At 42.7% G+C, this 14,265-nt stretch overlaps 1 protein-coding gene across 1 annotated transcript in view; it reads right to left on the bottom strand.

Annotated features, from left to right (window-relative positions):
* Positions 1-5,167: 5,167 nt before the first annotated feature.
* The window catches only part of ncam1b (neural cell adhesion molecule 1b), a 38,948-nt gene continuing 29,850 nt past the window's right edge, over positions 5,168-14,265 (bottom strand). The window contains exons 20-24 of the mRNA XM_061072532.1: positions 13,600-13,780; positions 11,209-11,407; positions 9,244-9,360; positions 7,347-8,468; positions 5,168-5,346 (exon numbers count right to left, since the gene is read on the bottom strand). Coding sequence (XP_060928515.1) covers positions 5,226-5,346; positions 7,347-8,468; positions 9,244-9,360; positions 11,209-11,407; positions 13,600-13,780 — 1,740 coding nt within the window. The 3' untranslated portion in view covers positions 5,168-5,225. The remainder of the gene's footprint in view (positions 5,347-7,346; positions 8,469-9,243; positions 9,361-11,208; positions 11,408-13,599; positions 13,781-14,265) is intronic.

Raw genomic sequence — 14,265 nt, 5'->3', positions numbered from 1 at the left:
CTCCGAACCACGTGTTGACAAATAGAGAGCGGTTCTGATTTGTGGGGGAGAAGGAAAAACTGATAGGGAGGTGTCCAGTTTATTTATAATGGTAGAAACAGGCCTAATAATAATGATAATAATAATAGAACAACTTGGATTTATTTATTTGACCTTTAAATGTCCTGAAGGTTGATTTATAGAGTCAAGAAAACAAAGAGAGTGATGAATATAATAAAAAGAATATGGTGCAACTAAACTCAGTTTTCAGTAAACAGATCTTTCTTATTCCTTTGTTTTTCTTTCACTATCAAATTAAAACAAATAATGATTTTGAACAACTTGAGAATGTGTTAGTCAAAATATATTCATTTCACACAATAATATGATGAAGCCTTAATGCAGCTATAGTTTGGGAAATAAAAAAAGCTTAACTATTGTGTTAGATTGGTTAGATCCAACCAGCAACACTCGAGTGGATGTGATCTTGTTTATACTTAAAAGGTGCATATTTCTCAATATTCACTACATTTCCAGATATTTAAGTAATTATTCATTTTTAAAAAGTGTTTATTTAGTAGAGGTTGTCTGCTTCAATATTAAATATATGAGTGTTATTATTATTGCACATTTCTAAATGTGTTATGTTGCTTATATTGAGTTTAGTGCAAAGTCATAGGCCCTACTTGTTTGATAAAAGACTTTAGAATGTGCTCTAAGTGTCTATCTCCATAAGACAGGGAGGGAAAACGTGTCCGAACAGACTTTTGTCTTTAAGTCAACCTCAGAGCTGTGAGTGTCTTTAGTGAGCGGTCACCTCTGAACAGGACGGGGGAGGGGAGGGGAACAAGGAGCCTGTATTCATTCAGGCGGTTTTCTTTTGGGACTTTTCAACACATGAGTGCAAATCTGGTGACCCAGTGTTTTAAGATGCTGACTGTGGTACTTTGTCAGCTGATCAATACATTTTCTGGGTTTCTTTTTTCTTAACATGTTAATTCTGCCTGGAGTCAAATCCTGTTAAATACAGAAACATCCTGATCCTTTACTTTTCATTTAAAATAAGTAAAATGTTCAATAAATGTACTTCAAATAGAAATCCTGGAATAAGTAGACACATACCCACAATGTAAATGGAGAAGGTGAAGAATTGTAAGTACAATTACTCACTATTGGGGTACTTATACTAAATATACCCACATTTGTATTGTACTTTATTATTTCACGCCTCTACGTCTATTAGACAGTTACATTGCAGATCACTAAACAAGGTATGGTAAGCTGATGAAATACATTTTATTGTGCACAGATACTATTTATTAAGTGGTAAAATAATTTGATTTACTTCCACATATATCAGTTGCAACATTCCAATGCCCCTTTTATAACTAATGATATCATAATAATGTGTTGTTGAATTTCTTTATGTCTGTGTTTTCCAACTTACAGTTGGAGAAATTACATAATTTGTAAAGTGAAAATAAGTAAATTCAACTTCTGCTAATTATTAGGAACAGAAATACTACAGCTTGGAAATCCAGCTAAGTCAGTGTGTAGTAACTTCCTCCTTTGTTAAGCTTAGAGGTGAGGATGTCATTGTGGAGCAGCCGGTGGACAAAGGAACAGAGAAGAGAGGAGATTCCATTAGATATCAGCAAATTCTAGTGTCCTGCAGTCGGTCCATTCAGAAAGTGAAATGAAAGAGAGCAGCCTCAACAACAGGACAAAGACCCACACCTCAAAATCCAACATGAACAACTTATTTCATTAAACACAAACTGAAGTTATTTTTTAGAGACATCCTTCAGTCCTCTGACATGAACATGGTGCGTGGGAAAAACTGCTTGAAAATACACCACAGCTTGAAATGATGTGGAAGAAAGAGCAAGAGAGTTTTGATAGAAGGATTATGATGCAACTTTTACTTTTTGCTATTTTTAAGTTAAGGAAATTAAATATTAAGACATTGCAGAACTCTCATTTACACATTTTACACGGATATTTCATGCTGGACTGTAGGCTGTACTGGAGACATTTTTAAAGGTTCAGAATGTAGAATTAAGTGGTGAACACTCCTCACCTCCCCCTCCCCCTCCACTTCCAAACATGAAGGGGAACATGTGGCAGCCTTCAGTGGTCATATAAACACAAAAGCTGTTTAGTTTGTCCAGTTTGTCCAGTTTTGAACATAGTGACCTCCGTAGAGAGGACCTGCTCCTGGTGTAAATATAAACTATTTAAATATAAAGGGACCAATTTAGGGTAAATAAAACAACAATCTGTACAATTTAGATGAAACACACTAGTGAAAACATCACCAGGATTATTTTATATTCAGTTTCTGCCCATTGCTCCCTTTCACCTAAATCATACACACTGGACCTTTAAATATAGGTACTGCTAATTTTACTAAAGTGAATGAAGTGAACACTCCCCTTAATGTACAAGTGTAAACTCAACTCCCCGAAGTATATAGAGGAATGACTGCATTCATAATACCCTCATTTTAGCATTGTACGTAGTGTTGTAGGATCAGTAAAGGTTCCTCTCGTCTTGTGTTCACCATCACCTCACTGTGCTCGTGTCTTTTACTTTGAAGGGCCCCTCCGGTGGCTTCCTGTGTGGCCCCGGCTGCCTGCCGCTGCTCTGACCGGCTCAAGAGACGTCACGTCCCCGAATGATCCTCGTGTCTCCATCCAGCTGCAGACGGGGACGCGTCACAGGTGCGACCCCCTGTAACAGGCTGCAGGAGCGGAGTAATAACACATCTATAACAACCCAGTTGCTGTAGTAGAACCGGACACCAGGGGGAGGGGGGGGGCAGACTCTGTCCCCGGTCAACACTGTTGTTGTTGACACCGGTTCTCAGGTCCGTGTCTCACTCGGAGGGACCAAGGGGGAGAAACAGCCACAGCTGAAATACCCCCCCCCCCCCCACACACCCCCCTTCAGCTCATCAGTATTTCTGACATGAGCCAGGAAGTATTAACTTAACCCCCCCACATTATGTAACACGTGTTGATCTGAGCCCCTGTCTTCTCCGAGCAGCCAACACACAACCTGTTTGCTCTGTGACCTTTCTGTCAACAGTCCTGTGTCCATGACATGGCGAAAACAACACAACATAAAGAGAGTGGTGTACAGGTGTACAGCGCCATCTCCAGTCCACTACACGTCACTGCACGCTCTCAGTCTTAAGAGGAGGAATAATAAATGTTTATTTAAAAAGAATGGACCAGGACAGGTTTAGATTTGGAAACCGTTTTTTCTTTTTATTCTGTAAATGGGGGTTTTTCACTCAGACTGTACACAACATGTCGTCTCTGAGTTGGACCCAATGAAACCAGAAGGACGGTCCAGAGACCAGGGAAGCAAGGTGGGAACAGCAGAGGAGTCCAAGGTCATTCTGATACATCTCAAATCTGTCATCGCTTCTTTTAACATTACATCTATTATTTTCTAACGCTTTAAAAAAAAAACAAAGTTTGATCTTCTGTATGGGTGGGGGGGGGGGCACCCTGCTTCCTGTCAGTGGATCCAGAACATGTCAAGCAGTCGCTCTTCGTGAGGGAGTTAGTTTTTTTTTTTTTTTTGCTGTTTGTTGTTGTACAAAAAGACAAAAACTTTAATAAAAAAAAAAATAGAGGAATTCAAAGACCACATTACAAGAACACTTGAATAACAACTGGGAAGGGAAATTAAAAAAAAAACGGTGTATTTATGCCAGAACAAGCCCCACAGGGTAACACTCATTAAATCAATATGAGAACTATTTGCCCCAAACAAACACGGGCACGTCTATCTGCCTTGTAGTTATATGTTATAAAGTACTGACTGAATTCATGCCAAGGCTCAAAAACACCTCCCTTCACTATAGCTGGCAATATATAGAAGTGCTGTGACCAGAGACGGACAGTTTCATACACTACACGTGTTATAATGACCACATTAGTCCATTTATCATACTTTTTCTTCTAATAATACAATATACCAAATCAAAAGAAAAAGGCTAAATCTCTCACGGCGAAGCTACACAGGTTATCATAGAAACTGATGACGAGACGCTCTACTGACACACAGGCACAGTGCACAAGCTTGCAGGCAGGAATGGGGAAAAAAAGGAAATCTCTGTCGTTTTTTAAATAGTACAAAAGTGATTTTGAGTCATTGTTTAATTTTTTTTTCCGCTTCAAAAGTCGACGCACGGAGCCGCAGCTTTGTCGTGTTCTAACGTGAGGAGGAAGTGATCGCTGTCGAAGCCGTTTCCCCCCCGAAAACAAATAACGTGGCTTATATTTAGCTCGAGATCACAAGACATTCGCTCGTTTCAGGGATCCTCCACCCGCGACTGAGAACCTGCACTTTTCTGTTTGTTTTTCTCCGAATGTTTGCGTTCACTGAGCTGCCCCATTTAATCAAATACATTTTATTAATGAATATTTGGAAGCAACGCTGTGGGAAGGCAGTGACAGACTGAATACATTTGATCGTAAAATGGGCCAAACCGTCAACGTGTTGTGGGATTATTTTCCCCCTGCAGCCGGCTCTGGGTTAATCTTGCATTTTTATCACTGTAGCTAATATGGTTTTAATCCAATCGTTGAACTAGGGCCTATGTTTGATTGATGCCAGTTTTTCTGGAGATGAAACATCCTGTATCACACAGAGTGAAACAATAAACCGTGTAAACAAAACAACTTTTACAACCACTTCAGACATGCAGAACAAGCAATTCACGAGACTAGCCTTCAAATTAAAAGTCAAACAAAAAATAAAAAATGCAACAGTTTTACATTTGAGCAGTAGAACATTAAAATAAGAAAAATAATTTCTATATATAATAGTCTTTTTTTTCTTTTTCTTTTTACATTTCTCAAGAATAATCAGATGCGTGTGTGTAATGACGATTTAAACTGTAAGCACAATAGAAAGTAGAGTCAAATGTCATATATTTACCAGGCAATCGTTAAAATAAGAGATTGTTCATCCTTCAATCCGGACTGGTTAAATAGAATAAGAATAAAAAAATAAAATAAATCTCTTATGAACTAAAGATAAACTCCTTCGGTGTCGTAAACATTTCAGAAATAAAAGCACAGTCAAAGTGCACTCTAACCGATCGACATGTGTGTTTTTGAATATGTAGTTAAGGGCACTGGAAATCAAAACTCCTGCAGTGTTTCCTGCTCGTCGCTGCTGCCCCACAGAATGTTTTGGAACCGGGCTGGGGTTGTTCCCCCGGCCCATCATGCTTTGCTCTCGGTGGCTTTTGTCTGCATGACACTGTTGTGTTCTGCAGCGATCTCTGTCAGGGCGTTTGAAAATCCTGCCTCCTCCAGTTTGACTTTCTCGTCAGAAAAAAGCTTCCTGCAAACGGTTTGGGGGAGGGGGGAGGAAAAAGAGGAGAGATCAAAATTAGAAATCTGATCGTCTCTGGCAAAAATTAACAAATCCCAGCAAACAAACACAAGTTGAACCATTTACTCTCAATGACACCTTCACCCAATATGTAAGAAGACCCCGCGTTGAGACGTCTTCTTACATATTTCTTCACCACCTTTGACAACAGTAAGATAAAATTAAACAGATAATGACGAACTCACATAATCCATTTCCAGACTTACACAGTCCGTACGGATGAGTTTAGTTCGACCTCAGAGAGACTGTGATCAGACAGAATGTGTTTGTGTAGACGCCGCCTGCAGGTCAGAGCAGGAACAACCACGCCTCTGCTGTCTGTAGCACAGCGACTGAGGGTTTACTCAGAGGCGTCCAGTTACTGCCTGAGACTAAATGTTATTAAAACCAGATCCATATCAGACATGGACTGTGTGACATCGCTGGTCTCCAGGTGTTCGACCTATACTTTATTCAGATATGAGAGGACTGTTTCAGAAAGAGCCTGAATGCCTCTGGTGTGTAAGAGGGAGTCGAGTCACCGCTGAGTTTAAAACTGTTTAAAACTGGATGACATTTCAGTCAGTGACATTTACAACTTATTTTTCTGTTAAAGAGACTTAACTCTTCTGCCTGTTTTATAAAGTTGACTCATTTAATTCATATTTGTTCACATAATGTCAGTTTTTCTGGATATATAGAATGTCATCCATGATAATGCCATAGATGAGAAACTGCAAGTCGGGTTATTGTTGTTACCTCCAAAGAGGTGATGTTTTCTTTGCTGTTTCTCTGTCAACAGGATCGAGCAAAAACCACTGAACCGACTTTATTACAATTTGGTGAGATGATGGTAAACGGGCCGAGATAGAAGCCATTCAATTTGGGCTGGATCTGGGGCGGATCCAGGAATGTTTTTCTCTGTCGTTATCACAGAAAAGAATCAGGCATATTTACTCTGTACAATTTGAAGAATTCTAGGAGGGAGCTCTATGGAGCAGAGGACTGAGATATGTCAGGTTTTGAATTCACAGAAAAACTGGTTGATAATGTGAAAAATACAGAATATCACCAGCTTTAGTGTTTCAGTGATATATTAGGTCCAACAACTGGACGGGTTTACTTTGTCCCTTCCTGTCAAGGGGCTCGGCTGGATCCTTACTGCTGATTAGGTGTTTTCTGTTCTCACTCAGGTTTACCACTCCTCCGTCATACGCACTTCCAGGGGATTCCTCCTGGAGCGCCGCCCTGCACTGTCCACTGGCATTAGAATCCAGGGTTCCCCGGCTCTAGCTGTCCCTTGACCATGTGGCCGAGAGGATAAGAAACCCTGTGCAACTGGTCAGGGGAGTAGAGTAGAGCTTTTTACTTATTTTAAGATTTGGCGTCACCCATTGGTCCTCACCTTGTTCAATGCTGGTTAGTATTGCGTATGTGGTTCCTTACTTACACTACCACAATAAAAGGCTACTTTGCCAGTTAACATCAGTGCTGTTCTGCTTCCCTTACACCTGGATGCATTCTGGGTTGAAACATTGCTGCAGCCTCTACGTTAATCTGACGTTACCATGAACACGTGTGTCCTGTTTGAAGATTTACAGAAATCAAGCGAGGAAAAGTCTTTTACACTAAAGGTCTAACATAACATAATTTCTACTAATCAAGACATGAGATTGTTTCTAAACTCGTCATCACACGTTTGTAATGAGCAGCCTGTCTGAAAGAGGCTCATCTGTACTTGTGGTGAATGTTGCAGAACGTTGAGACCCCACAATGAAGAACTGTCACACACGAGCATAAAGAAAGAAAACCATCATCATCACTCCTCTATCCCAATGTCATTACCACAGTTTACCATTACAATATTTCATATTGTGTGGTCAATGGCAAGATGCGGTGGTGAATGAATGGGCATACAAATTACACACACACACTCACACACACAGATAAACCTCTAGAGGGAGCCGTACTCATCGTTGACAGGAGCAGTCTTGGCCAGAGTCTCTGATGCGTCCAGAACTGGGCCTGAGGGGGGGAGGTCTGCGCCGTCTCCATTGGGCAGAGAGGGGGCAGAGGGCGGGCTCTCTAAGCTCATAAGGTCTGCGGGGGGGAGGAAGCAGCTCTCTGTCCCATTAGTCAGCTCTAAATCGAAATCTGCACTAAATCTGGGCCCCAGGTCAGGGGTTAGTAAGTCGTACATGTCTAATGGGGCTGTGTGGAGATCATTGGAGACCAGCACCTGGGCACTAGGGGGGGCAGGAGTAGGAATGGCAGTAACAGGAAGAGGAGAGGGGAGTTCTGCAACTAGAGGAGCAGATTCTACAGCTCTAAGAGCAGTGTGGCTCACTGAGGGAGAGCTGGTAGCAGCAGCTTTGGCAGTGGGTGTGTTGCTGTCAACAGTTTGGTCGGAGGGGTTGTTGGAGTCGGAGGCAGTAAGGCTACGCCCACTGGCATCTGGGGCAGTGGCGTTTGAATCGGTGTCTGGTTTAGGAGGGGCAGTGTTTGCTCGAGCGGAGGCAGTTTGCGCTGGTGTCTCGGTGGCTAAGGCTACAGGGTCTTGTTTCGTCAGAGGCTTGGGAACCGGGGGGCTCGGAGCCTTCTTCTTGGTGTCGGGAGCGGGCGAGGATGCCGGGGAGGATGCCGGGGAGGACGTGGCGAGTGGAGATACAGGGGGGCTACCTTTAGCATTCAGTGCGGCAAGTTTGGGAGAGTGTCTACGTTTCGGTGGTATTGGTGTCCCAGATTTTTGAGGTTTGGGCGCTTCAGGGCTACTAGGTGGGGTGGTTATTTTCTCCTTTTCTTTCGGGGCGTAACTTCCTCTTTGTTCTACCAACGGGGCCATTTTAGCCTCAATGGCAGCCGTGAAGAGTATAGGGGCCATCGTGGTCGCATTTGACTCTGGGGTCGGGGCCGGTGCCCTCATGGGGGTGGGTGAGGGGTCGTTGGCCGGGGTGGACAGGCTAAAAGTGAGGGTAGTGGACTCGCTAGAGGGGCTGTCCTGAGCAGGGTCAATTGTTGCAGTGGCTGTGTCAGAGTTGGTGGCTACGGACGAGAGGGTTTCCAGTGCCAGAGCAGCAGTGAAAGCCGCCAGCCTGAGAGAGCAGGGAGAGAACAGAGACACACAGACTAGACACCAGGGTGACTGTGACAGAGGAAGGGTGGCTCGGACAAGAGCATGCAGAGGGATTAGTTGGCTTTAGAAAAAGAAAATCACACAAAGACAAAAAAGAACTGAAAAAAACACAGCAAGTATTTAAGCCTAGTGAGGAAAAGAAAAAAAAGAAAAAGAAGTTGCATGCTGTGAGTGGACATTAAAGGATACATCCCATACACACACCAACACGGAGTAGACCGACTGGGACCACTAATTTAGTAAAAAGGCACCAGTCCTGCACTCCTGCTGAACTACAGCACCACGCAGAACCACCTCTGAGGGTTAAACAGTACCAGTGATAATCTCATACTGTGTAATCTCATTTTTTCCAGACTGCTGATATGAGAGATGGCTGCAGAGGTTGTCAAATGGCTTCATGAGTTGACCACACTAAAGAGGACTAACGCCTCTCTGTGTCTTTAACTGGTATTGCTTCAACCTTGGTAATAATGAGACAGAAAATCTCCAGCGGCTGGAGAGAGGAACACAAAGTGCAGTACTTCCCTCTGAGTGGGGATAAAAAACAGAAAAGCAACAGCGGTAGTTCAGTGGACTCCACTCAAGAATGACCTCGAGGTTTCAGAGAATTTCAAGGGTCAAATGTCGTCCTGTTGAGGAACGTGATTATTCTTTGAAGTGGAGTGCAATGTACGACAGCTAAAAAAGACTTGAGCAGTAAAAAGGCGATGTGCTGTGAGTCAGCTCCTACTTACTCTGGCTCTGTGAGAGGTGTCGTTTCATTGGGTTCTGTGGGTCCTGCTGCGTTGTGATTGGCTGTGCACTCGTCCTCTGTTCGGACTTCAACTATCGGCTCTTTGGACTCGTCTTTCCTGTAAAACAGTGAATGTACAACATGATGTGAAAGTTATTGCACAACCTGAAGACCAGATTATTGTGGTGACTACTATCTATGAAAGAAATGCAGCTAAGAGGCTGAGGCTGAGCAGACTGTTACGACTGAAGGCTCCATTATGCTTCTACGTATCCGTTTCTCGGAGAGGGTTGCACGGAGAGCGGTGAGTCTTTTTGATTTTTACTTCTCTGACGACTGTACGTTGAAAACAATTCACCGCGAAACCCATAGGTGGCGCAACGGAAGACGAGCTCAGAGAAGCCTACCCCATTTCTGGGAAGAAGAAGTCCATGTGTGTTTGTTTACCTCTGTAGGCTTGTCCCCACACACTGAACCATGGCAACTAACAGAACTAAATAAAGTGACACCCAGCGGTTCAAAATGCTGATGTTATCGTTTCTTAGCGCAGCGGTTCCCCGGACTTGTTTCCGAACTGTGTTGCTGATTCCACAGCTTGAATCTGGTTGAGGCTACACGGAGCTAGCTAGCTTCCCCCCAGCTAGCTCCCCCCAGCTTCCACACACAGTCAGCAGGGACTCCCGACACTAACTACTATCCAGTGTTTGCTTCTAACCTGACGGTATTATATAAACAGTGTCATGATAGCAGTGGAATTAAAGTCGTGACAGCGGGTTTTTGCACTGTTACCACCGCAGTTAGCATGGTTGCTAGCCCGCTAGCGCCGTTTTGAAGGCTCGTTATAACCGTATGTGACCGTGCACACATGCCGTCAGTGCTCTAATGAGCCACCGTCAGACGGACAACTCCGCTGGCTTAACACACACGTCAAATTAGTCGTAGAATCATAGTTGTGTTTGGGTTTTTGTGACACAGGGAAGGAAGCAGGAAGTTTGAGGTCCGGAAATGTGAAATACGGAAATGATGTCGTTCGCGGACCAATCACAGCCAAGGTCTGTCCGTTGGGTCTCCGAAATAAACACGGACAGTTAGAAAAATCAGAGGTGCATGAAAAGCTGTCCGAGGCGCTCAGAGAGGGCGTTTCATGACGGACAGGGCGGTCTTATCTATCCGTTTTAGAAAAGACGTAGAGGCATAAATTGGCCTTTAGTCACAATGTGTTTATGTGTGATTTATGGTGTTTTTCTCCATCCCTGCCTCAGGGTGGTGCTGTTCACTCTGTTCTGTGTTTTGCCTGTGTCTTTGTTTTCACAACAAATGTGATGGACAAACTTGATTCATTTATAAATCCCTTTTTTTAATCAAGGAAGATTAACTACTGTTCAAACTGTTTATATCTAGTTTTAATGAGGTAAAAACAGAGTCAGGTGAGATCTTGTGCAGATTTCTCTCTAAATGAAGTCACACTGTATATTTTGCATTAATACGGCAGAGATCTTACAATGCTGGGTGGAAATCCAGAGGATATGTGTAACTCAGATGGCTCAAGCCTCTAACGATTCAGATAAACTTTGGAATATATATTTTTTATAGAAAATATGCTATATTAGGAAAGAATGAACAAAGTCTGGCTTCAGTGTTTAAAGGAGCACCTACTGTTTTAATATAGACTGGAAAAGTCCTTTAACAGTTCATCAACTTGCCTCTTACTCTGTCTGTGGACTGTTTGGAGTTGGACAGGGAGTGTACGGTGTGTGAGTGTGAAAGTTAAACGAACATTTGTAGGTTGTAACCATCACAAGAGAGATGTGAAAGATCTTTGTAATGCTCGAGGGAAACGCAGAGTCGGGTGATACTTGTCAGTGTTTGTCAAGTGATAGAAATAGCAATGAGAGAAACTTTCAAAACTGAGGGTCAGTGTTGAAAGGACTGAACCCCTTGTACTTGAATTGTCTCTAATACTCACACGAACGCTGCCTTGCCCTCCTCCAGGTTGTGTCCTTTGGTCCCGGTGCCAGATTTGCCGCAGAGGCACATGATGAGGCCACATTTGTTGACAAAGTAGCAGGTGACGTCCACCGCCAGCAGCAGCAGCAGAAACACCACAACAAGGATCCCTGCCCAGATCATGATGCCCATGGAGAGCGCTGCCTCCTCACCCATATCTGCCAGACGGGGGAGACGTGAGGGAGGGAGAGCACAGAACTGCAGCGTGACACTCTTATATAAACAGCCAAGAACAACTCAATGATGTGCTGCTACGCTACTGTGACCACAAATGTTCCAGGAAAACAGAAACCACTCACCTGCTGTGAGCACTGATACAATCTGGTTGTCTATTTAGATGCAGTGTGTTTGTCTTCACTAGTGTTTAATGTATTATATCTTTGTTGTAAATATGAGGCATGTTGAAGAACGTATATGCAATCGAGTCAGTCAGGCTCTCCTTAAAGAAAACATTTCAAAATAAATATTCAACACATTTATTTGGTATTAGAAAGAAGAGCAAACCAACGCTTACACTGAGTTGCTAGTTACAGACACATGCAGGACAAAATAAACGTACAAAAAGCTGTAATGCATCTTTAAGGTTTGTGAAAAGTCATGTTTAATTCTAGCAGAAGACTGACTCTCTAAAATATCTTCTGTTTACAGATAAATTCAACTCTGACAACAACAATTTACAGGTACACAAGGTCTGCTAATGAATCCACAGCTGAGTAAAGCACCCTCCAGTTATAAAGGTGTAAAAACTGGTATTTTTCAAATATTCGATACATGCGTGAGAAACATCTGGATGTTCGTCTAAGTAATCAGCACAAAAATAAGTTCCCTTGTGATAATTCTGTGCACAGCTTATCTGTTCGGTCATTACAAATACTTTAGGTTAGCTCTCTCTGTTCAAAAAAATGTAAACGTTAATCTTTAAACATTTACAGAACATATGCAAAGTTTTGTGATTAATTTAGGAATATAATACAGTGTTTATGTAAACGTACAGGTCCAGCACTCAGCCTTTACTCTGTTCTAAGTGCTATTGTTACAATAACTTCACTTCAATTCCACTAGTATTCATCACTGTAAACTGGCACTCGTCTCTGTTGTCTAGGACTGATGACGGGCTAATGCTGAGCAGAGTGAGTCTGTGGGAGGCGCAGGTTTTCCACTGCCTTTGGTTAAGCACGTCTGTCGGGTCTGTTCTCAAGCTACACAGGACCAAGTCTGTCGTTGACAAAGTCTGTTTTAAGGAGTGAACGCATCCAGAGAGACAGCCAGGCCAGAGGAAAGGCAAGCTCTCCTTCTTACTGTGTGAACTCCCCCTCAAAAACTAAGAGAGCAGAAGTACAGAGATGAGGGACAGGATGAGTGATACCAAAGAGCATGTCACAGATGAGCAGCCCTGAGTGGCTGAAGGGGTTGAAGACAGCACAAACCCCCCGAAAACACCAAAATGCACACAGGTCGAGACGGAAATGTTCACGTGATCCACCACAGCAATGTCCAGGACCAGGCAAGAGAGCAGGACCATTGAGAGAGAGAGAGATAGAGAAAGGGAAAGAATAAAGGACGAGTACAGGGGGAGGGAATGAAAGAGAACAGAGGAACAAAAAGAGAAGGGTGGGGAAAACAGAGGAAGAGAGAAAGTGAAAATGTGTCAGGTTTGGAAACCAACCGAAAAAAAAAAAATGTTTTATCAAAGGGAGAAAAAGAAACAGCCACAGACCAAAGCGAAAGCACAGCACAGGGGGGGGGGGGGGGGGGACTAGATGTTGACTCAATGGTGCCTCAGAGGTGAGTGTGAGTGGGAAATGCTTTGGATTGGAAAATGAATTAGAAAAGAAGTGAGAGGAAAACGTAATGGTGTGCCGTTGTGTTTCAGGAAAGCACTCGGCAGTCTAGAATCTAAAGCGAATCTAACAGGCTGGCATTTGTGTACGGTTGGTTAAAAAAGGAACAAACTGCTACTGCTACCTCGAGGGTCGAGTTAATCTGAGGTTATCACGGGTCAATTCAAAGGATGTGTCTGTAAAGGGACAAACTACCCAGTCTATCTGCTATTTGAACAGTTAACAAAGGAGAGCGACTGTCCCAGTTCTGTGAGCCCAAACTCAAGCTCATTTAGCGAGAGCTGTCAAAACGTTAAAGTGAGAAATTTGAGCCAGAAAATCAGATTTGGCCATCAGCTGTCCAGGAAATCATTTTTTTATCCCCTTGTAGATTTATTCAGTTGTCATTCACCTTTCAGAGATAGAGTTAAAAATAGAACTTGATGCTCGGGCTTGGAGCTTTGAGTTTGGCTCCTCAGTATTCTGGCTGTTTAGTTCCAGTTTAGTGTGAGTGAGTTTAGGGAGGGTACCTGGGATGGCTTCTGGCTGCGTGGACGTCCTGAAGGACATGCTCGCTGGCTGCGACTTGCCCTTCTGATTCTCTGCCACCACATACACATTGTACTCTGTGTCCCACTCCAGGCTGCTGAGGACCACGTACTCGCTGCCGCTGGGTAGTCGGATTTCTGGTTTCCACTCTGACGCTTGTATCTGAGGACACAGACAGATATTTTGTAAGTATGTTTATGTCTGCAAATAACATTTTCAGTTTTTTAAATAATTGATTCTTTGGTCTACAAATCAGAAAAATTATCAATGTTTCTCAATTTGACATTTTCAAACCCACAGTGATATACAGTCCAAACACAAGCAAAACAAAGAATTGAAACTGATTTTGTCAGATTCATTTTCTGTTGATAAAATAATCAATTAAACCATTTGTTTCTGCTCTAAGTGCATTAACATGAAGGCTTGAACATGAAATAATTAGACAACAAGTTAAGTAAAATATTTGCAAGCTTTCAAACATAAGGGAGTGTCACAGTTACAATGAGTGCTAATACATCTAATGTGATCAACCATAAGTAAAAGGTGGAAATTGTACTTAACATTCTCAGTTTACTATCCAGCAAAATGTCGTATTTAACAGTATTTGAGAGGACTGATATGATTAAAAGAGTTGTTGCCTTAAATGG

Source organism: Limanda limanda, chromosome 6 (genome assembly GCF_963576545.1).
Source record: "Limanda limanda chromosome 6, fLimLim1.1, whole genome shotgun sequence".
Taxonomy (NCBI): domain Eukaryota; kingdom Metazoa; phylum Chordata; class Actinopteri; order Pleuronectiformes; family Pleuronectidae; genus Limanda; species Limanda limanda.
The sequence above is the reverse complement of the archived record's forward strand: the minus strand, read 5'-3'. Positions and strand labels throughout refer to the sequence as shown.